Genomic DNA, 24,159 nt, shown 5'->3' with positions numbered 1-24,159 from the left:
TCTGGTCGTAATGAGTCTTCATTCTCACCTGGGCTTTCAATAGATTATCATGGGCAAAGCGGTGGACTCTCTCTAGAATGTGTTGAAGGTTTTGAAGAAACTGGGGCACATTCTGATGCTCACTGAAGGTGGCATCTCTGAGAGAGTCTTTGAAAGCCTTAAGGGGAGTACGGCACTTACAGCCGTAGAGCATCTCATAAGGAGATACTCCTAGGGACTCATTGGGGAGACTTCTGAAAATACACATTATAAGGTCAATCTGCTTATCCCAATCCTTCGAGGTTTCACTACAAAACTTTTTCAAGAGTGCTTTGATAGTCTGATGACTACGTTCAAGAGAACCCTGTGAAGCAGGATGATAGGGGCTGGACAATACCTGTTTGATGTTGAACTCCTCCAGTGTCCTTCTGAAAAGATCACTGGTGAAGTTGGTACCACAGTCGCTTTGAATCTCCCTGGGAAATCCGTATTGAGTGAAGATCTTCAATAGATGTTTTATAACCGTAGCAGCCGTGATGTTCTTCACTGGAACTGCTATGGGAAATCTGGTGGTAGGACACAGGATGGTTAGGATGTAGGCGTTACCTGAACTGGTCCGAGGTAAAGGACCAACACAGTCTATTATGAGTCTGTGGAAAGGTTCCGCAGGCACCTGTATGGGAATCAGTGGCGCTCTGGGAATGGAGATGTTCGGTTTGCCTGCCATCTGACATGTATGACACTGTTTTACGTACTGTTTGACGTTATTTACCATACCTGGCCAGTAGTAGTCTTGACGAATTCCATGGTAAGTCTTGTTGAAGCCGTAGTGGGAGAATGCTCCGTGGGCCAGGTGTAGAATAGTGGGCCGCAGGCTGGTGGGAATCACAAGTTGTTCGATGTTGGCCCAATCGTCCTCCTCCTTCAGTTTACTGGGTCTATATCTGCGGTAGAGCAAGTCGTTCTCTAGGAAGAACCCAGGAATACTGTCGGGTTGAGTCTCAGCCTGGAAAAACAATGGTGTTAAAGTAAGATCTTCCCTCTGCAACTTACGGAACTCCAACTTGGTCAGATGCGGGGGGAGTTTCTGAGGGTCTTGAGGGACAGCGGTAGCAGTAGAGTCAGCTGGCTGTGGACGTGCGGCTTGTGCACGGGTGATCACGAGAACCGGAGGAGAAACTTCATCACTCTCTTGAACCTCTGCTGGAACATACTCTAGAATAGGGTTACTTGGCACAGAGTTACACACCTGGGGTTTGTCCATGACGATCAGGTTGGTCGGTTGCAGGTCTTCTGCCAAGTCGTTGCCTAGGAGAAGTTGTACTCCAGGCATGGGAAAAGGCTTTTCCCTGACGGCGACTTGGACTTCCCCGCTCACGAGTCCAGGTGGACTCTGGTGAGAGGGTATGGAGTGGTAGCAGTGAGGTCAGTGATGAAGACAGTTTCTCCGGTGTAGGTGATGTTGGGCACAGCCGACTTCAAGATGATCGATTGAAGAGCCGCTGTGTCCCTCAAGATCTTCAATTTGAAACGTCCCTCCGGATTTGAACCGTTGGCAGAGACAGTTCCAGTATACAGGTGGTTACTGAAAAGAGAAAGATCATTAACATCAACACCAACATTCATCACAGGCTTACCGGACTTAGGAGGAGTTGGTTTGGGTTTTTGTTGGTCAGTGATTCCCTTGTATTGAGACTTACCACACTTGTCTATGGTATGTCCATAGAGCCTACAATACTTGCAGTACAGTTGTGAACCAGCTTGATCGGGGCTCACCTTCTCGTAACTGTACCACGACTTCTTACTGGAGGATGGTTCGGGTGTCAGCCGGTGGATGAGGCTGTAAGTGTCAGCCGACTTAGCACACTTCAGGTAGTCGGTTTCTTCTTTATCTGCTAAGTAGAGGCGGACAGGAGGCGGCACACGTCTCAAGAATTCTTCAACAAGCATCAGGTTGACGAGTTCTGTAAAAGTAGAGACATGTGCTGCTTCCAGCCATTTCATGAAATACCTCCGTTTCGTGTTAGCAAACTCAAGGAAGGTAGTGGTACTTGCCTTCAGGTGGTCACGGAATTTCCTTCTATAACTTTCGGTGGAAAGTAGGTAGGCGTCCAACACTGCTTGTTTCAGAGTGTGGTAGTCATTCTCAGACGCCAGAGTACTGAGTGTGACTGCCGCTCTACCTGTAAGATGGACTCTGAGAAGTGTGGCCCATTGGTCGACAGGCCAATTGAGTTGATTAGCAAGAGTTTCAAAGGTGGTGAAAAACACATCAACTTCTGCTTCTACAAAGGATGGCATTAACTTACTTGCATGTGATATATTAAAACTGACGGGAAGATTGGCAGTAGCTTGCTGGCGTTGAGTGAAGTGTGAAGTTTCCAAGGCGATTTCGCGTTGACGACACTCTAGAGCCAGAGTCGCTTGTTGCTTGTCATGTTCGCGTTGCATCTCTAACTCGCGTTGTTTGGTTTCGAGCTGTTCTCTCTCACGTTCACGGAGTAGTGCAACCTCACGTTCCTGGAGGGCGATTCCACGTTCGTGTTCTTCCCTCCTCAAGGCAGCTTCACGTTCGTGTTCGTCTCTCCTCAAGGCAGCTTCGCGTTCTCTGAGGGTGATTTCTCGTTCTTGTTCTTCCCTCCGTATGGCAGCTGTTCGTTCTTCAATCTTGGCCAGCTCTAGTTTGAGTTTCATCGTCGCCAAATCAGTTTTATCTGTAATATAGTAAGTTTCATGAGTTTCAGAGTCTATCTTACCTTGCTCTAAATAGTAATCCAGCAACAGGTTGTGTAGGTCATTTTTGTTGGCTTGGTAGGGAACTTCTAGTTGATACTCATGTGCAAGAGTTTGTAATTCAGTTCTCTTGGCACGACTTAAAGTCCCTATTTCACCTGCTGGATTTGTACGGAAAGCTTGGAGACGAAACATGGTGAAATTAGCAAATAAAGGTACACGAATATTCAATAGTGAATGTCAGAAACAGGACAACGTGGCAACTGGTACCTATCCTGTGAGATCTTTAACAATTAAAGTTAAGTAAAAGATGTTAAATGATTAAATTAAATCAAGGGCGCAGGAAATCTTGTACCCGGTACTCATGTAAGAGGATAAGGGCAAGAAAATCCTACTAACAAATGAAACAGAGTTTCGAAAACAAATGAAACAGTTAAATGCTTCAAAAGTAAAATTGGTAGTCCAAGGATGTAGGCATACCTTGCCAAGTCTCTATAGGACATAAAGCAAGTTTTTCCTACTGAATTTAATATGATACTTACAGAATTAGCGAACTTTTGTGCTCTGAAAAAGTAAGCTAATTCCCTACCGTTGTATGTATCATCATCTCTGACTGACGTGTAGGGGTGCGAGGTGTCAACTGGTGACGAGAACTGCTGCTGAGGTCCCAATTCAGCAACTAAAGTTCGAGCTAGAGGAACTATGGCCCTCTTTGTCCTCCTACAGTCAGATTGCAGAAGATTGGGTACTCTTGACCCGGGGCAGACCACAGTACCAGGGTACCAATATGATGATCTGTCAGAAATGAGAAATATTCAAGGGACAAAGATGGTAAAAACGAGTAATAACACGGAGGGAGAGATGACCAATTAAGAGTATGACTGAGGCCTACAGTCACCACGTAATCCAAAGTTGTCTCACCTTCACCATATGTTACTCTCGTAATGCACAATACACCGCACCTTATAAAAAATGAAATTGAATATGAAAAATAGTAAAGCTACGTTAACAAAGTTAAATACGCTTACCATAAATTACCACTTGGCACCAGTACCTGAGTGAAGCTCCTAGGACAGGCCCCCATATAACTTGTGACGGTAACGCGTTGGTGTTCGGCTGTTTAAGGCTAGGGGTATGGCCTCGTCACATAGTTATAAAAAAAAAATAGAAAAAACTGGAACTTCGTCTGTGGTAAGGTAAGGAGAAGACACACAAAACACAAGTAAATTTTAACAATGAAATTTTAATTACGTTAAATAAATCAAAATATGAAAAAATGGACAAACAAATTCGTATAATAAAATCAATCAATCAAAATAATAAGAATAATTAAATGACACAATGAAAAGTTACGTTAAGACAAAATAACAAGAAGTGCAATACAAAAATAAAGGAAGGTGCTGGAATATTGGCTTTAAGCTACCGCCTGTCTCAGTACACGCTAACGTCTAGCCGGGAGGAGTGGTAACCGTGGAAGCACTGAATATTCTGAGGTCTGAGGTCGTGGCGACCCCAGACATCAAGTAGTATGGGGGGGGCGAGTGCAGTTGCAGCCAGACCGGCGACCAATCAGCGGAGCCGGTAGCGATCAACAGGTAGTTTGGCGGTTTGAGTCTGAACAGGTGTCCCTGGCTGCATACGTTTTGCGCTCTGGCAAACCTTGGAGATGTTGTTGTCGTTGTTGGACATTTCTTCCCTAGTAGTTTTATATAGTTTGTTGCGACGTATTTGTAGAGGGAAGAGCAGGCTCAATCTCTTGAAGGAGATTATTGTCACAGTACAAATGGTTGTGTACAGCCCTGTCCTCAGGGCTGTACACAACCATTTCCTTTCCCTTTACCCATTCATCCGATCGTGCTACATTGGGACTCTAAGCTTCTTTTTGGGGAGCATGAAATAGACTCCTGTGAAGGCGTCCAACAAGGTGATCTCCTTTTCTGCTTAGCTATCAAAGAGGTCACTGATAGTCTGACAAGCAAGCATCTGGTACCTGAATGATGGCACTCTTGCCAGCACCCAGGATACCATTTTGGAGGATATAAGGAGGAGCAAGGAGCAGCACTGTGCCACATTCTCAATGAATCCAAATGAGAAATAGTCTCCCGCAACCAAAACATCATTCGCCAAATAAAAAATGTTCTTCAGGATATTCTCGTTGTCGAGCCACCTGACTAGACCCTCCTGAGTGCCCCCATTGGCTCGCAAGCAATCGAGGAAGTCCTGGATGCAAAAATCAATGATCTAAGGAAAATGCTGAATAGGAGTGACAAGATTGATGCCCATGATGCTCTTTTCCTCCTCACAATATGTCTATCTCTCCCTAAGTTGACTTATTTTTTGAGGTGTTCTCCATCCTACAGCAGCCCTAAATTAAATGTGCATGACACGCTTCTGAGGTCCATGCTGGTGAAATTCCTGAACCTTCCATTGGACGACTATCAGTGGAAGCAAGCAACCCTCTCTTTTAGACTCGTCGGCCTTGGTGTCCGCACAGTCTCCCTGATTGCTCTACTAGCCTCTCTTTCCTTCTCCCATGCATTGCACGACCGTGTATGAGATATCCTACCTGAACCCCTGAGTCATTTAGCAGGAATACGCAATCCTGCTTTCACTGAATGTTCAAATCAGTGGGATGCTCTTGCAGCCCCAGCACCCATCATAGATCCATCAAAAAACACAATCAGTCCAGCGGGGATCATCCACTCGTGAAAAATTATTGCTGATGCCATGCTCCATGCCGCAACATCAGACAAGGAGAAAGCCCTCTTCAGAAAGTGCGTTCCCCAATGCAGGAGACTTCCTCCTGGTATTACCCTTGTCGGCAATGGGCACGCGTCTAGATCCAGAATCCCTTCGTGTAGCAGTGGCCCTCCACCTTGGCGCCCCAATTCACACTGAATACAAGTGTATTTGAAACAAGGTGGAAGCAGTCCAATATGGACTGCATGGGTTGCATTACGGAAGCACAAAGGGCTGGCATGCAAGACACAACGAAGTCAATGACATCATCAAGAGGAGCCTTGTCTCAGCTCAGTCCCCAGTGGAGAGAAAACCTCGCATCCTAGGGGACCAAAACACAGATGACCCTGCACTTCGCACTGATTGCTTCACTATTTACCCCTGGAAAAGGGACAAACAGTTGGTGTGGGACTACACATGTGTATCCACCCTGACTGACACCTATATACACTTCTGTGCTGATCAAGCAGGCGAGCCGGCCAACCACAAAGAAACAGTAAAATCAGTCAATTACAGGCGATTTGAAGGCCAATACACTTTCGTTCCCATTGCATCTGTGACGTATGGCCCCAGGGGTATGAGTGCCATGTGATTTCTCAAAGAATTGGGCTCCAGGATCATTGACGTCACCAGAGACTTAAGGGCTGCCAGTTTCTTGTTTCAGCGCCTCAGTGCAGCGATCCAGAGGGAACGCTTACTGCATCCTCGGTTTCTGTCTGGAAACGGAGGAGCTTCAAGAGATCCATAACCTTTAAACACTAAATGTATTAACCAATGTATATCTTGTAACCTTTAAATATAAAATAAAGCACAATAAAACACAAAAGGAAGGGGTGGTAGGAGAAAAGCCCATATAAACTGTATTGGAGGGGACCTAAACATTCCCTCTAATGCGTTATGTGTGGTTTCCTCCGAGGCTAAGGGGTTCTCTTCTTCCAGCCAGAGGTTGTACTCCCTCCCTTTAATACAATTAAATATATTGTGTTAACAACTCTTTCATAAAAATATATAACATAGATGTGATTTTTATTAATGATCTACAGATTTTGAACAACATAAAGTATGAATAATTATGTCAGTATATGCTCTCTCAGCTTCGTCGTCTTAAAGAGGGCTTTTCAGGGTGCGGGTCCCCACTAATTACTGAGAATAAAATGCCTCCCGCCCTCAGGCCAAATCCAATACCATGATAAACCAAATCCCAATTAAAACCACCTGGATAGTTATCTAGATATTTGTAATAGTCTGGAAGCATATTACGGATACATTAATAGTCTACATGTAAGCCTTCGTCCTGAATAGATTATTCTCAAGTTATAATTTTAACGTAATAGAAATCGTTGGTTTAGAATATAAAAATGCATGCTGAAAATGTTTTCTTTGAAAAATTAAATTTTCTGTAAACAGAATTTGCCTGTATACTCAAACAGTTACCGAATTACATATATCACATTATCCTCAATAATTTATAATATTAACGTAACTAAACGTAATGAAACCTAACCTAACCGAACCAACCTTTCGTCTAAAGTAACCTTAATTAAACCTATACATAGATAGTGAGTAGATAATAGCACAAATTTTAAATTGTTCCCAGTTAATTCCCTTGAGAGGGATCTCCTTCCTGAGGACAGGCTGATAGAATAAATGAGAATTTGAGGTATGAATACATATAATAATATTATTACTTCCCTTATCATAAAAAATATAATTGCTAAACTATAAAATAACACCTCTAATAATAAAGAGCCTGGAGGAGGCCTGGTCGATGACCGGGCCGCGGCGACGTTGAGCCCCGAAATCATCACAAGGTAAAATACCTTGGCATTGTTAAAAAAAACATCAACAGAGGTTTAATGAACGAGAGCGAGGGGAGGCAGGCAAAACGTGATTCATACACGTACTGAACAACGAGGACGTTCCACACACCTACGTCTTTGAAATGAACATGAAAATAAAAATCTATTTATTATTCTTATACACAAACAGCCAGTTGAAACAGTTGAGGAATTCACTAAGGAGATACACAAAATAGAGACAATTCTTGATTACCTAACAAATCCAGTACCAGATATTATTATTTTTGGAGACTTCAATCTACCCAGTTTAAAATGGAGACTAGTAAACAATAACATTATAGCAGGAAATCAACCTGGAAATAACCAACCACAGGATAGATAACTACTGATATTCTGTGACAAATTCTCTCTCAATCAGGAGATTACAGAACCAACCAAGAACGAAATTGCGCTGGACCTCATATTCACGAACAATGATGAGCTAATCATAGATATTACAATCTCAGACACTACATGCTCGGACTACAAGATCATTGAAGTGCAAACTAACATTATTCACGGTAATAGGCCTAAGAGAAACAACAAACGAGAGGGGTTATTCATTAAATTCAATTTTAATAATAAAAGGATAAACTGGGAGAAAATAAACAGGGACTGTGGGACATTTGGGGCTTGAATCTAATTTTTTAAATATTAATATAGTAAATTAAATTACGAAGGACCACCCGCTTTTATAGTTTTATAGTAAAGAGGGAAACTGAGAAATTATGATCATTTGATAATTCCTAGATGAACCAGGAACTATGGATAAAATACTAGAGAATATGATCATAGAAATAATTAATGGGCTGTATAATTAAATGAATCAAACCTCAAACACCGACATTGGGGGGTTATTACTGGAACTCAGTACGCCCAGGAACTAGTGTGGTTCGTTCACTAATCCAAGATATAATAATCTAATCCTATGAATTATTGTGAAATCAATGTCATTATCATTAATGGGAACATAGATTATGAATATAATAGTGATAATCATAATAATCACATGTCAATCCAAAACAGAGTTCTGCATGTAAATAATTCCAGATAATTATTAAAGGAATACAAAGGAATCTTAGCTTAATGACGATTCCTTAAAGTAAGTCACGACGCTTCCTCTGATTCTCCTGGGCTCGACTGGATGACGATTGGGATTCGATTGACATGGGAGAGGACAGCTAGGAGAATTCTTCTCATGTGCTGCAAAACAAATATTTACAGTAGCAACTAATTAAACTACTGAATTTCTATGTCCAAGAAATTAATGTAAATAGTAGATAATGGATATTGGCCTGTAGTTTGGTGTTGGTATACGTCGTCACGACAAATCACCCAGCTAAAATTCTACACCCTATCAGATGCATCAAATAAGGATAAGATACTTAGCTAATATGGGCACTGTATAAGTTTTAAGATTGCCGAAATTCGCGTCCCAGGCTCTGGCTTCACTTATCCTGGATAATGGCGCGCTTCACTGGCCGGTCACGTGGAATCACAAAGAACCAGAATTGATAGGTTCTTTATATGACACTGACACCAGTTGAATATATTGTCTGCAAGGCCTTTCACGCCTCACAGTGGCGACTTTCTTCTGGAGGAAGGATAGCGTTTACCCTGATGACTGGGTAATGGCGTCTCCTCGTGACCACGACGCGAACAGGTCCGCTCTAGAGCTTCTCAACACGTGTACTGGCTTGCTCTCCTTCCCCGCTCCGCGTCTCGCGTTCATTAGACAAATTATTATCATGAATATTAGTATTTGTCGCAGTTGTGCTTGAAATGTTCGAGACAGGATGGGTTTATTATTTAGAAGAGTGAAATATTATTATTTGCCAGTTCAGTGATAGTAAACATATAATGGAGAGGAATTAATGTCTCCATGGCATTCACTTGTGACGTTAATTTTTATTGCTAGATAACTGCTATGACTCTAACCCTCTATTCGGCTTTTAGTTGGAGGTCAATTTATCTGTAATTAATTATCACACAGAACGCCTTGGTTATAGAGAATCGAATTCAATTCTCAGGCACATTGGATATAATGTGTTTATTGTAATGCAATCTGACGCAATACTGGCGTCGGGTGACATAAGAATTCTAGCCTATTGCACAGATGAAATTATTAGTACATGTGAATTCTACGTTGTGCTAATTTTACTTACTACAATTAGTAGCATTAGTAATAATTAATGAGAATACAACAGTGTTGTATTCGGTGTTGGAAATTTCCAACAGGGACCTTACAAACATTAAATGGGAAACTGTTCTAAGTAATAAAAATCCTACACAAAGAATAAAAAAACGAACTTCTGAAGCATATGCAGTCTGTCTGATACATGTGCCTATGAGAAAAGCCAGAACGAGGTCGAACGTAGAAAGATAACGCAGATGACACTACAAAAGAAGAAAAAAATAACGGAAATGCTTAAGCAGACACAACTTTCCAAACAAAGAAAGAATAATTTAAACAGGGAAATTTTAGAAATCGAATAGAGACTGAAGCATTTATATCAAATTGAAGAGAGTCAACTAGAACAGAAAGCAATTCAAGAAATAAAGAAAAACCCAAAATATTTCTTCACATATGCTAAATCAAAAGGAAAAACCACTGCCAGTATTGGACCTATTATGTACAAGTGAGGGCTCATACACTGAGGATGAAAAAGAAATCAGCGAAATCCTAAAAAAAACTTTGAGGACATGTTTAGCATTCCAAAAAACAGCATGAAAGTGAATGATCTGGACAACTTCTTTATGCGTAATTTTCAAACCCCTGTAAATAAACTGATATTAACACGTGCATGACACATTTTGAAAAGGAAATTGACAACATGCCCATGCACTCAATCCTCATGGAATTCAATTTGTATAATGAAATGCAAGGTGTCAGTAGCGTAGACACTCAGTATTGTGCAGAGGAAGAGCTTGGGCGCGGGGGAAATACCAGATGCGCCTGAATCACCAGACAATGCCCCTCTACACAAGGGAGGGAGCAATGCTCTTGGCAAAGAATTATAGACCAGTTGCACTAACGTCCCAAATAATAAAAGTATTTAAGAGGGTGACCCGGAGTCTGATCACTAGTTTCATGGAAACCAATGACCCCCACAACCCAGGCCAACATGGATTTAGACCGGGAAGATCATGGTTCTCACAGCTACTTGACCATTACGAAAAAATCCTTGAGGAATTAAAAGAAAACAGAATGCAGATGTGGTATACACGGACTTTGCAAAGGCTTTTGATAAATGTGACTATGGAGTGATAGCACATAAAATGAGGTCAGTTGGAATAACTGGTAAAGTAGGACGCTGGATACTCAGTTTTCTGTCGAACAGAACACAAAGAGTAAGAGTCAACCATATAAAATCGAGTCCAAGCGCAGTTAAAAGCTCTGTGCCTCAGGGTTCAGTCCTTGCACCACTGCTTTTCCTTATTCTCACATCAGACATAGATGCAAATACAAGTCACAGCTTCGTATACATCCTTTGCAGATGACACAAAAATCAGCATGAAAATTACCTCTGTTGAATACATTGAAAAACTACAAGCTAATGTTAGTAAAGTTTTCGACTGGGCAGCAGACAATAACATGATGTTTAACAGTGATAAATTCCAGGTAATCAGGTACGGTAAAAATAAGGACCTTAAACATAATACAGGGTACAAAACACTATACACAGAAATTACAATAGCTTGATGCATTAAATGAACAAATCCACAAGGGCCGTGACGAGGATTCGAACCTACGTCCGAGAGCATCGGTAACCTCAGTCGGTAAAGGCAGCGTCTGGGATGCTCTCGGATATAGGTTCGAATCCTCGTCACGGCCCTTGTGTACTTGTTCAGGGTACAAAACAATCAAATATGCCCATGGTAGGAAAACAGCATGTAAAGGATTTTGGAATAATGATGACTGACAACCTAACGTTTAGGGAGCATAACCAAGCAAATATTTCGTCAGCCAGAAAAAATGATAGGATGGATTACGAGAACTTTCAAATCCAGGGATCACATCAGAATGGTTGTATTCTTCAAATCACGTGTGCTGTCCTGTCTTGAGTACTGCTCAGTACTCACTTCCTCCTTCAGAGCAGGTGAGATGGCTGAAATAGAGTGAATATAAAGAACTTATACGGCATAGATAGACGCGATAAAGCACCTAAATTATTGGGAACGTCTCAAAGCTCTCCAAATGTACACACTAGAATGGTGAGAAGAGAGATATCAAATCATATATACGTGGAAAACATTGGAGGGGTCCAGGTCCCAAATCTAAACAGTAAATAACAGCATACTGGAGTGAACGATATGGAATAAAATGTAAAGTAGAACCAGTAAAGATCAGGGGGTGCCATAGGCACAATCAGAGAACACTGTATAAACATCAGAGGTCTTTGGATGCTCAACATCCTCCCAGCGAGCAAAATAAATATGGCCGGAACAACTGTGCGACATCTTCAAGAGAAAACAATATAGTTTTCTTCATGGAGTGCCGGACTAACCGGGCTGAGGGGGATATGTGGGCCTGTGGGCCACTCCAAACAACGGCCTGGTGGACGAAACTCTCTCGAGTCAAGCCTGGCTTGGGGAGTAAAAGAACTACCAGAACCCCATCAAGCAGGTATGAGTTTTGTTGTTTACAAACTTCCAAAGTATGAAGTGATCTTTTTTTAAGTTACATTAAAGATTATGCCTTAACCCTGAAAAAAATGTATTATTAATCGCTGTATTAATGGATCTCAGTCATTAACGCCTCCTTGTACAACAGAGAAAGATAGACAGACAAACAGACAGACAGACAAACTTGCAGGTGAAAATGTGACGATTTTGGGAGAGGCATCTGTGTCTGCATCCTCTTCTGAACTCCTTGCCAAGAAAAAAATGTTGTGGAGGCAACAAAGCGTAGAATTTTTGAAGTATGGCTTTATTAGGTGCGAATGGAAAAATGAGAATCCAGGCCTCAGTGTTATTTGCAGTGAAGTTCTTGCAGCTATCAAGCTTGAAACCATCAAAATTCAAATCCCACCTTGAGACAAAGCTTGCCGAGCTCATTGGAAAGCCTGTGGAAAATTTTCAGGGAAGAAAAGACCAAATGCATTTTTCAATTATATTTCTAAGTAAACCAATCACCTTAAAGATAAAGTGTAACTGGCAATCTATGTAGTTGTTTGTCGCTTAGCAAAATAGAAAGTGATGTATTACTAGGGAGAAAACCTTTCCTTCCAGCCAATCTGAATATAGTGAGTACAGTTCTTGATGAAAAGTGGGCAGAAAACGATCACACGTATCCCTGACAGTAATAATAAAAACATGTAGTCATAAATGTTTGCTCATTTATAACTGGGAAAATATACATAAAACGAACAGTACATTAATTACATGAGTTACAATGACAAAAGAGCAGTAGACATTGTCATTATCTAAATCAGAAACTTAATTGGTAACAACTTCTCCAAATCATTTAAATGCTGACTACACTTAACTGAAGGTGTATACAATTTAGACTCTTATACAGGTGCATAAGAGTCTAAATTGAAATTTACATTATAGGTATAAAGTGAGTGACATTTTGCTAAGAATCTGAAAGATGATATATTGTAAAAGCACAATATATCACAAAATCAGGATGATGAGACATCTATCAACAGACCCATTAAAAACTAATCATACCATGACGAAGTATATATTTGCACACCTCAACATTCTGCATCAACAGATTCTGATGATATTCTGCCTGAAAATTTCCCCAAACACACAATTTATACAGCATCGATTTTTGCATAGTTGGACTGGAAATGCTTGCCAGTAATCCATATCTTGGCAACATTAGTTCCTTATTCATCCCAAATATCCAGCTGGGGATCTCCCGGCTTTCATTTCTGACGCGATGTGTTATCCTGTACTGTAGACCCGCTACCATTAATAATACCACTAACCCTAAGTGGTTAGCTGTCATATTTAACATATATTTTCTCTAAGCTCAAAGAACTTGATCTATAACAGCACGGGAGGGAAAATGATGTATTCAAACATAGATGAAGATATTCAAGAGATCAGTAATGGTTTTGCAAGCAGGTCTTAAGGCGGACAAACCTGTTTACGACAGGTTCTCGAGTCCCGCGAGACTTTTTTTTTGTTTTTTGTCACGGACATTATGGACTCATATTTGTTTAATATTTGTTTTTATATAGGAAGTTAAACACGGTAAAATAAGTGAGAACATTGTAATTAATGAAGTTATCCACAAACTATTTAACACGACATAATTAAGAAACAAAGATTTTTTCCAATAAATAAAGAAAGTCAATGATGTAATATTAGAGGGAAGGGGAATGCAATAGTACCACTTTCTCCTGTAGTTGGCGCACTCGTCAATAGATGGCACTGTTAGGCCGGGCGAGCGTTGGGTTGGGTGTTACACGATCTATATATTTTATAGAGAGCTTTCCTATCCTTCTTCCATAGTCTCTTGTTAGTGCGTATGTTTATAGTGTGTGGGGAAGGCAACGAGTCGGGCCACCTTCCTGCATTTGTCATTCAATCCCCAACTATTTGAGGTGAAAACATTCTCTCTGTGCTTCAAGGTTTGTGTATTAAAGGATAGTTATTGCTATTTGTTTAAATCCATGAATGTTATGGAATCGGTGTTGTGTAACGTTAGTTGGTGTTTTACTTTTCTTCCACAATGAAGGTGGTATCTGGGTGGTTTGTGTTTAGTCCTCTTATATTCTCAGTATACTCTCCAACAGATAATTTGTTCAAATATACTTAGAAAGCTATAAGAAATGCAAGGTTAAGTTTAATTAACACCTGATAATTGGAGGTAAACTAAATAGTGTACACTTTAATTGATAGTCTGTCTATTTACACATTTAAAGGTAAATTATAACCACCCTCTAGCACTTCTTGATCAAACTTGTACAGCATCAGATGATTTTACTGATTTAACTTTCATGCCACAACTTTTTCTTCTTCTCTCAGATGTTTTCCTGTTCCTGGGTACTGTTATTATGGACGATCCTGGTAATATCACAAAATCTAGTCGTCGCACAACTTCCTACCGTGAGTAAACGTCGCCTTCCAATTTTGTTTACGAAAATTAGATTTTAATTTGCCTACATCGCGGGGGGGGTCCATACAAGTCACGAATGTCGTGCTAGCGTAGTCGCAGCCTAAACAATTTTAACTTTTAGTTATATTGATACTAGTATACAATGTTCCTTCTGAATTTTAAAACTCAATTGTTATGTTGGTTCATATATTATGTAATGGATCTCTCCCTCCTAAATAATAGGGTACTAGTACCACTAAAAAGTTTCCAGTCAAATCATAGCATTATCATAACCCTTTTATTGTAGTAATTTTAAAAAACATTAGAAATTATACCAATGGTTAAGGCCCTTCTCAACCGTGAAGGCTCGGTGGTAAAGGGTCACATTGAGGCTTGTAAGGAGTCTATGAATTGTTTCCATTATTCACTATGGGTGGAAGATGAACAATTGGCCTGTACAACCAACTATTTGGTACTGCTTAAATTTAACCTTGCAGGTATGTAACATCTAGCGCATACTTCTATAAATGTGTAGACTTTTGTTAAAATTTTGGAGCGGAGCTTCTTATTTACTTTACTGTACTATAAGACCTGTATAGCCACTACGGCGCACCAGTGCCTGAACGCAGCTCCTAAATCTGTGATTTCTTTGTAATTTTAAGACTTGCAATGACGTATTTACATGTATCTTTTAAATGGTTTGCCTTCCTCTAACCCATCAGCCTGGCTCTGGTTATGGCAGTCAGACCAGAGTGCCGGCTAGTACCAGCTCTCAGGGGTCATCGGATCAACAAGGCAGCGGTCCAGCTGTAGGTGGCGGCCCGGGCGTCGGCAGCGGTCCACTTTTGGGTGCTGGATTAGGCCTTGGCAGCGGTCAAGGAGTAGGTATTAACCTCGGCCAAAGCATCATCGGCGGTCCAGTTGGCAGTTCTGGCCAAGGAGTAGGCAGCGGAGACAGGGCTGGACAAGTTACCAGCGGGCCTCGAGCTACCTCTAGCAGCAGCGGTCCGGCTCCTTACGCTGGTGCAAGGTATGGCAGTCCTCAAGTGAGCAGAGTGGATGCACTATTTAACCCCACTGTCACCCAGCTCTTCACCATCGACCGCTTCGTCACCCTCACTGATCAGGCTTTCCAGAGTGTGGCTGTCACCCTCACTTCCCTCACCGTCCAGACTGTCACCACTGGAACACGTGCGGTGAGTACTTGGTATGTATTGTGATAAACGATGGTCTGGACGCTGACCTTGGACTAGTTAAGTATTCTTTCACAGGTGGCACAGACGCCGGTGGATGACCGCGTGGCCCTCCAGACAACGGTAGTTGTCAGACCTTCAACACTAACGGTCACGTACGTGCAGTCGGACTTCAGGATTGTGACTGAAAGGTCTTTAGACTACGTGACAATCGCCCACACCTCGTACGTAATCATGCAGACTACCTACACTACTACTGCTACCCAAGTGTAAGTTCGATGCCAGGTCTACAGTATTGTACTGTAACTGCCAGTCTCTTCATTACTTGAAAGAAAAACGATTAATTGTCCAATTTACTCCCCACAGGCTGTCGTACACGACAACGTTGGTGAGAACAAACATAAATACTAAGAGCACAGTGTTCACAGACTACCGCACAGTCACCGACACGGTCCTCGTCCCCGGAGCCCGCTACGGTTATAGACAGCTCTAGCACCTTCATCCGTTCTAAGATTTTTAAAGAACGTAATATTAAACATATTTAACATTTTCGGTCTGTATGGTCTATTAAACTTTATTCAAGAATTGTTCTTTTTAATAGGTAACTTTGTGTCCACAGTAATGTCTGTTTGCCTGTTCAGAAATTTGTTAAGCAGTTGGTAAGATGGAGTAGGTACTTATAAGCTGTATTCTTATGGTTCAGATATTGCGTGTTATACATGGGGAAATATTTCCTGGGCGGGATGTCTAGTAAACAAACTAAATATTCGGCAACTCGAACCATAGAGATGGTCAGTGATCCAACGAAATACATCGCAGGAAAGTCGTGAAAACGTGACAGCCACAGTGCTAAAGGAGAAAACTGACTATTATTGTAAGACTAAATTATGTAAGGTACTTAAAGCTTTAATGACAGACTTCTTAGGCTATCTATAAAAATGATACTCGAAGGTTGACTACCTGGTAAATAAGTCTTAAGAGGATACTTTCATCACTGACTATATGACTTGGGTGCAGATGCACGAGGGTGGGGGGAGAGGGGAGGGTACGTGGTGGTCTGCTGGACCTCTAATACAGTAAATTGAAAAAAAAAAAGTTAATCGAAAATTAAAATTAATATGCTCATTAAATTTGACCATTTCTCTGCAAAAGTGTTCTTCTTTCTGCAGTTCTTTAACTGCATATCTCTTCACTTAAATACTACAGCCACCCTACCTTCGATAGGTGGTAACTTAACATTGTCAGCTGCTCGGTGTTCAGTGTTTAGTAAGGAGTGACTCCCTCGCTCTTCCTGTTCTGACGGTGCACAAGTGTACTGCAACCCTGTGCATCCACTTTGCATAGAGACCCGTGTATTCTTCGGTGGTAGATGAAAGGGTTGAGCGTATCCAGCACAAGTGGATCCTTTAAAACAAACGCGGTTTATTTGCTGGGGGTCCCCCCCTCCCCATCCGGCCCGTTGGCGCCGTGAGGGGAGCTTAGTGGACAGCTGCTGGAGTGTGATGCTCCGTGGGACAGCCCTCTGTCCTTTGGTGGCCTTGCACTCCTGCTGCTGTCTTCTAATGGTGCTGGATCGCTTTTCCTTTTCATTGTTTCGTTTTTTCACACCCCTCTTCTATCTGCTTGTCGTTTCCTGCCGACCTTTTGCTTATTTTGGTTATTCTTTAGACTAATTTTACTTTGAAGCCCGGGTGCTTGACGAGGCATAGTCTTGCACCCGTAGAATTGTAGTACCCGACGTCTCGAGTGAGGGGAACCTTTTATTGTCAATCCCCCTTGCGTCGCTGAACCCGCTGTCAACGAACTAACGGTTCTTAAGGTGGCGTTTGTGGGGCGTATGCTCACGACGCACCCCTAGGGGGCCCCAGCATGATCGGCAATAGCTTCCTATTAGGAGTCCTGCCTCTAACTGTGGCTCCATGGTGGGTGTGGGGGCATATTCGTGAATGAATGTTGATTTTTCATAGCAATACCCCCTCCCCATCTGGCTCGTTGGCGTCGTGAGGGGGCTTGGTGGACGGCTGCCGGAGTGTGATGCTCCGTTGGGCAGTCCTCTGTCCTTTTCTGGCCTTGCACTCCTGCTGCTGTCTTCTCCAATTGTGCCGGATCGCTTTTCCTTTTCATTGTTTCGTTTTACTCCCCCCTCTTCTCCTATCTGCTTGTCGTTTCCTGCCAACCTTTTGCTTGTTTTGGATTCTTTCTTTGGACTTCTTCTATTTTGACACCCGGGTGCTTGAGGAGGCATACTCGTGCACCCATAGAACTGTAGTACCCAACGTCTCGAGCGAGGGGAACCTTTTATTGTCAATCCCCCTTGCGTCGCTGAACCCGATCTCGACGGACTGATGGTTTTTAAGGTGGCGTTTCTGGGGCGTATACTCACGACGCACCCCTAGGGGGCCCCCGGCATGATCGGCGATGGCTTCCTGTTGGGTGTCCTGCCTCTAATTGTGGCTCCATGGTGGGTATGGGGGCACATTCGTGGATGAATTTGTCACTTTTCGTCTCTGTCGTTGAATGTTTCCGTTGTACCCTCTCAGGCTCGTGGGGTGGGCGACCAAGCCCCCTAGTCAGCCTGTATTGGAAGACCAGGCTCTGTAGCTCCCGCTGCGTTGAGCCCCGACCTTGCTCCTCCTTTGACCGTCCTGACTTCTTCCCCCAGCTCCCCTCCCTCCTCTGTGGTTGGGTCGAGCCTCCAGCCCCCGGTGGTGACCACTTCGTCCCCTGGTGTGGCTAAGTCTTTCGTTGTGACTACTGCGCCTTTTGACCCCTCTCTAGGGGTTCTCAACGCCGTTCGCGCCCCAACCGCACTCGCTCGATTCCTTCTCGTGCTGATGCGTATCAGGCCTTGTTTGGTCCTGCTTCATGGGCCAAATACTTTGATCTCCTCCCTCTTGATTCTGCGCCTCCTGACGATTTTTCCCTCCATCGGCATCTTGTAGATTCCGTGGATGCGTCTGTTACTTTCAACCCCACTCGTCTCGGTACACGGTACACGTGTCGTTGCTGCTCCTTCTCAGGTTGCGGCTTCCTGCTTGGCTGCCTTACCTTGCCTTGGCGAGATCCCTGTTCGGGTCTCCAAGAACGTTCAGATGAATGCCAGTGTTGGCACTATTCTCCTCCCACCCCATGTTGCAACCGGTGTTAGGAATCTGCAGGATTACCACGATGATATTCGGCATATCCTTGATGCCCAAGGCCATTCTGTCCTCCAGGTTGACTCGTTTACTCGTCCCCCTCGTGGTCGTCGCCGTCAACCCCTTCGCGTTGTGAAGATCACCTTTGATGGTAGGACCCTTCCATCCTCTGTCATTCTTGCTGGTGCTAGGTGCTCTGTCCAGGAGTGTATTCCTTCTCCTCGACTTTGTAACAAGTGCTGGAGGTTTGGGCATGGTGCCCTCCGCTGCTCTGGGACTCTCTCTCTCTGTCCTTTGTGTGGGAGTGAAGGTCACTCTAAGTCGGAGTGCACTTCTCCCCAGGCTCGTTGCCTCAACTGCGGTGAGGCCCATCCTACCTTCTCCCGTGCGTGTGTCCATTACAAGCTTGAGGCAGCTGTCCTCAACTTGAAGCACCGGGAGCGTTTATCTTTTCCTGAAGCGAGGCGCCAGGTTCGCCGGCTCCCGCCTTTTGCTAATATCTCTTATGCTCGCGTGTTGCGCTCTTCCTCTCCTCGTCCTTCCCGCCTTCCTCAGACTCACAACCGTTTCCGGGCCTTGGATCCTGATGCGCCCAGTGCCCCCTCCTTTGTTCCTTTGGGTTCTCTCCCGAAGGATCCTCCTCCTGGTCCTCTGTCTGGGGTTCCCCTTCCTTCTACCCGGTCTGTCGTGTCTCCTGTGTCTTCTTCCTCGTCCCCCTCCGATCCTCCTTCCCATCCTCTTCCTCCATCTATCGGCTCTCCCCACCGCCTGTCGGTGCGGGCGGATGTCCATCGCTCTCCTAACGGCCGTCGTGTGTGCTCTCGTTCGGCTTCTCCTGTTGAGACTCTGGAATCCGTTGCCCGGTACGTAGTTGCTGGGACACCGGTCTCTTTAAGTCAGAAGCGAAAGCCTGGCTCCTCTCCTTCCTCTTCCCCGGCGGGTAAGAAGGCTTCGCTTTCTTCCTCAGCTCCTACTTCTGGCTCTGTTGCTCCTTCCCTTCCCGTTTCAGTGATTGCGCCCCCTGTTCCTGCTATGGAGGTTTCTTTGGCCCCTGCTTCCCTTTCGGTTGCTGCTCTTGCTGGGGTGCGCTCCCCTCTTTCTACTCCCCCTCTTCCTGCTGCTGTCCTTGACTGCTCCTCTCCGTTGTCTCCTCTTCCTCCTCCTCCTCCGGACCCCGCCCGCCCACCTCTTATCTGTTCTCCCGTTTCCTTCCCTCCGTCTTTGCTCAGTTTGCCTATGCCCCCTAACCCTGACTTTGCTGACCCTGATCCCGACCCTGATATTCTTTAACGTGCTCTGTTGCTCTTTAGCCTTTGTTTCTTCCTTGTTCTCTGTTTTTGTCCTTTCTCTTCTCGTCGTTGTCCATTCTTCAATGGAACGTTCGAAGTTATTGCGCCAATTTCCTCGAACTCCAACTTCTGATTTCGAGGTTTTCGCCCCTTTGTGTCTGTCTCCAGGAGCCAATGCTTGGAGCTCGTCCTGGTTGTTTTCGTGGCTATTCCTTTCTCTCCCCCCCCCCCCCCCAGCCGTTGCTGGGGCTTCTAATTCTTCTGCTCTCTTGATTCGTGCTGATATTCCCTTTGTTCCTTTGCTTTTTCCTTCGCCTCTCCATTGTTCTGCTGCTCGTATCTTTGTGGGGAAATGGTACACAGTTTGTTCCATTTATCTCCCCCCGAGTGTCCCGCTCTCTCTTCCTGATTTGAAACACCTCCTAGACTCCTTGCCGGAGCCTGTGCTCCTGCTGGGTGACTTCAATTGTCGTCATTCTCTTTGGGGTGACGTTCTGACGAATACCCGGGGTCGCCTCCTTGAGCCGTTTCTCCTCTCTTCTTCCCTGTCTCTTCTGAATTCTGGTGAGCCCACTCATTTGGACTCTCGGACTCGCACCCTTTCTTGTCTTGATCTTTCTCTCTGCTCTTCTTCTCTTTACTTAGATTTCACGTGGCAGGTTCTTGATGACCTCCATGGAAGTGATCATTTCCCCATCCTTGTTTCCTTTTTCTCTTTTCGCCCTTCCCTCTCTTTCCCTCGGTGGCAGTTTGCTAAGGCAGACTGGCCCCTATTTACCCTCAGTGCTGCTCTCTCTGACCTCTCCCTTCTGCCTCTCTCTCGCGCTCTCCTCCTTTTTCATGACACTGTCTTCAACGCTGCCCTCCGCTCTATTCCTCGCTCTTCCTCTCGGGGTCCACGGAAGTGCGTTCCCTGGTGGAATGCGGACTGTGCTCGGGCTGTCCGCTGTAAGCGTGCAGCCTGGAAGAGGCACCGCCGTAGGCAGACGACCGATTCTTTTCTTTTCTTTCGGAGAGCGAGTGCGGTGGCCCGTAGGGCCATCCGTACGGCAAAACGTGAATGTTGGGCATCTTATGTCTCAACAATTACGTCCGAAACCCCTCTGGCCCAGATCTGGAAGCGTATCCGCAAGATAGCGGGTAAGTTCGTTCCCGATGTTTCACCGGTCCTTCACCTCCATGGTGCTCTTGTGGCGGACCCGTTGCAGGTCGCTTCCGAACTGGGTTCCCACTTTTCTTCTGTTAGCTCTGGTCTTCATCTTCCCCAATCTTTCCTTCTTCGTAAACCTGTCCTTGAGTCTCCTCCTTTAGATTTCTGCACTCATCTTCAGCTTCCCTATAATGATCCCTTCTCTCTCTCTGAACTTCGTTCTGCCCTGGCCCTCTGCGGTTCTACGGCGGCGGTCTCCGATGGTATTCATTATGAGATGCTTCGCCATCTCCCTCCGAGCACGTCTCAGTATTTACTGAGTCTGTATAATCGGATCTGGGAGTCGTCGTCAGTCCCTGAGGACTGGCTCGATGCCGTTGTCCTCCCTGTTCGCAAACCGGGGTCTCTGGGTACTTCCCCTAAGGACTTTCGCCCTATTGCTCTCTTAAGTTGTGTCTGCAAACTCTTTGAACGTATAGTTAACGTTCGTCTGATGTGGTTCCTGGAACACCATCACTTCCTCTCCCCTTCTCAATATGGTTTCCGCAAGTGCCGCAGCACTACAGATGTCCTGGTGAACTTGGAGGTCTATATTCGTACTGCTTTTGCTGCGAAGACCTCCGTTGTTGCCGTCCTTTTTGACCTGGAAAAGGCTTACGACAACACTTGGCGTTATCATATCCTATCTCAACTTCATTCTTTTGGCCTTCGTGGTCATCTCCCTCTCTTTCTCCGCAGCTTCCTCTCTCGTCGTTCCTTTCGGGTGCGCCTTGGTACCGCGCTCTCTCCCTCTTTTCAGCAATACGAAGGTGTGCCCCAGGGTAGTGTTCTGAGCACTACTCTTTTTCTGGTTGCCCTCAATGGTCTTCTTTCCTCTCTTCCTTCTGGTGTCTTCTCCGCTCTCTATGTCGATGATCTTACCCTTTGTTGTCAGGGTGATGATTCGCCTCTCCTTCAACGCCGGCTTCAACTTGCAATTGATGCCGTGTCGTCTTGGGCCACAGGTCATGGCTTCAAGTTCTCTACTTCTAAGACTTGTGCCATGACTTTTACGCGGAAACGGGTTGTTCTTCGTCCCTCTTTGTCACTTTATGGTCATCCCCTTGAATACAAAGATTCCGCGAAGCTTTTGGGGTTATTCCTTGACACTCGTTTGTCTTGGTCTCCCCATATCTCTTACCTCCGTGTTGAGTGCTCTAAGGCCCTTACCCTCCTTCGGGTCTTGTCCCATACTTCTTGGGGGGCAGATAGGCGCACTCTCCTTGCTTTACATTCCTCTCTCGTCCTGTCTAAGCTCGATTATGGTTGCCCTGCTTACTCGTCTGCTTCTCCTTCTACTCTTCGCCGTCTTGATGCTTTGCACCATGCTGGGTTGCGCCTCAGTTCTGGTGCCTTTCGTTCGACTCCCATCCTTAGCTTGTATGTTGACACTGGCTTCCTGTCTCTCCAGGACCGCCGTGATCGCTACTGTCTTCGCTATCTTGCGCGGTCCTTGCAACATCCTTCCTCTCGCCTCTGTCGTGCTTTAACTTTTACCCCTCCTGCGGTTCCTGTTCCTCTTCACCACCTCCCTCTTTCTGTCCGGTTATCTCGCCTACAGGATTCTCTTTCCGTTCGTATTTCTGATGTTTCTCCTCGTGTTGTTCCTTCTTTGCCCCCGTGGAGGGTCCCTCTTCCGCGGTTTTGTACATCCTTGACTCGTATCACTAAAGCTTTTACCCCTCCTACGGTTCTAAAACGCCTTTTCCTCGAGCACTTTTCTTCTCACTCCCGCTCCATTTCTGTCTTCACCGATGGGTCTAAGTCAGCGGACGGTGTTGGCTACTCTGTTGTTTTTCCTGATCGCACTTATATGTGTCGCTTGCCTCCGGAGACTAGCATCTTTACAGCGGAACTTTATGCTATTCTCTATGCTCTTCGTCTCCTGCTTTCTCGTTGTCAGTCTTCCTTTGTGGTTGTTGTTGACTCTCGTAGTGCCCTCATGGCTCTCGGGTCCTTTAATCCGGTTCATCCAGTAGTTGTCGAGATCCAGCATTGGCTGTTTCTCGTTCACAGTAAATTTAAGTCGGTTGAGTTTTGTTGGGTTCCCAGCCATATTGGTGTGTCTTTAAATGAGCGTGCGGATGCTGCTGCCAAGGAAGCTGTCCGCTCTTGTCCCATCTCTCGCAAAGGCATTCCGTATTCCGACTTTTACCCGGTTATCCATTCCTCAGTCCTTACCCGTTGGCAGGCTTCTTGGTTGTCTGTTACTGGTAACAAGCTACGTACTCTTAAATGTTGTGTTTCCTCGTGGCCGTCCTCCTTCCACCGTAACCGGCGGTGGGAAACAGCTCTGGCGATGTTGCGTATTGGCCATACTCGCTTAACCCATGGTCACTTGATGGAGCGCCGCCCTGCTCCTTATTGTCCTAGTTGCATTGTCCCTCTTACGGTCGTGCATGTCCTTCTTGAATGTCCTGACTTCCAGGACGAGCGTGTGTCTTGCTTTCCGACCGCCCCTCGCGGTCACCTGTCCCTCGATAGAATTCTTGGTGACTCGGATACTTTTGATATCGTTCGCCTTATGCGTTTTTGTTCTCGTATTGGCATCCTTGGTGATATTTAGCGCCCTCTGATTATTTTGCGTATTTGATGGTGCTACATAGCCTTCCCGGTTTGGTGCCTTCTTTTGATAATTACTTACTTACTTTTCAGCAATACGAAGGTGTGCCCCAGGGTAGTGTTCTGAGCACTACTCTTTTTCTGGTTGCCCTCAATGGTCTTCTTTCCTCTCTTCCTTCCGGTGTCTCTATGTCGATGATCTTACCCTTTGTTGTCAGGGGTGATGATTCGCCTCTCCTTCAACGCCGACTTCAACTTGCAATTGATGCCGTGTCGTCTTGGGCCACTGATCATGGCTTCAAGTTCTCTACTTCTAAGACTTGTGCCATGACATTTACGCGGAAACGGGTTGTTCTTCGTCCCTCTTTGTCACTTTATGGTCATCCCCTTGAATACAAAGATTCCGCGAAGCTTTTGGGGTTATTCCTTGACACTCGTTTGTC

At 44.7% G+C, this 24,159-nt stretch overlaps 1 protein-coding gene across 1 annotated transcript; it reads left to right on the top strand.

Annotated features, from left to right (window-relative positions):
- The first annotated feature begins 13,777 nt into the window (after positions 1–13,777).
- LOC123771286 (uncharacterized) lies at positions 13,778–16,124 on the top strand. The gene is made up of 5 exons (XM_045763767.2): positions 13,778–13,879; positions 14,277–14,357; positions 15,069–15,542; positions 15,618–15,808; positions 15,906–16,124. Exons 2-5 carry the CDS (start codon positions 14,277–14,279, stop codon positions 16,030–16,032), a joined length of 873 nt encoding a protein of 290 aa, XP_045619723.1. The 5' UTR covers positions 13,778–13,879; the 3' UTR covers positions 16,033–16,124.
- Positions 16,125–24,159: the final 8,035 nt, after the last annotated feature.

This window comes from Procambarus clarkii, chromosome 54 (genome assembly GCF_040958095.1).
Source record: "Procambarus clarkii isolate CNS0578487 chromosome 54, FALCON_Pclarkii_2.0, whole genome shotgun sequence".
NCBI classification, from domain to species: Eukaryota; Metazoa; Arthropoda; class Malacostraca; order Decapoda; family Cambaridae; genus Procambarus; species Procambarus clarkii.
The sequence above is the reverse complement of the archived record's forward strand: the minus strand, read 5'-3'. Positions and strand labels throughout refer to the sequence as shown.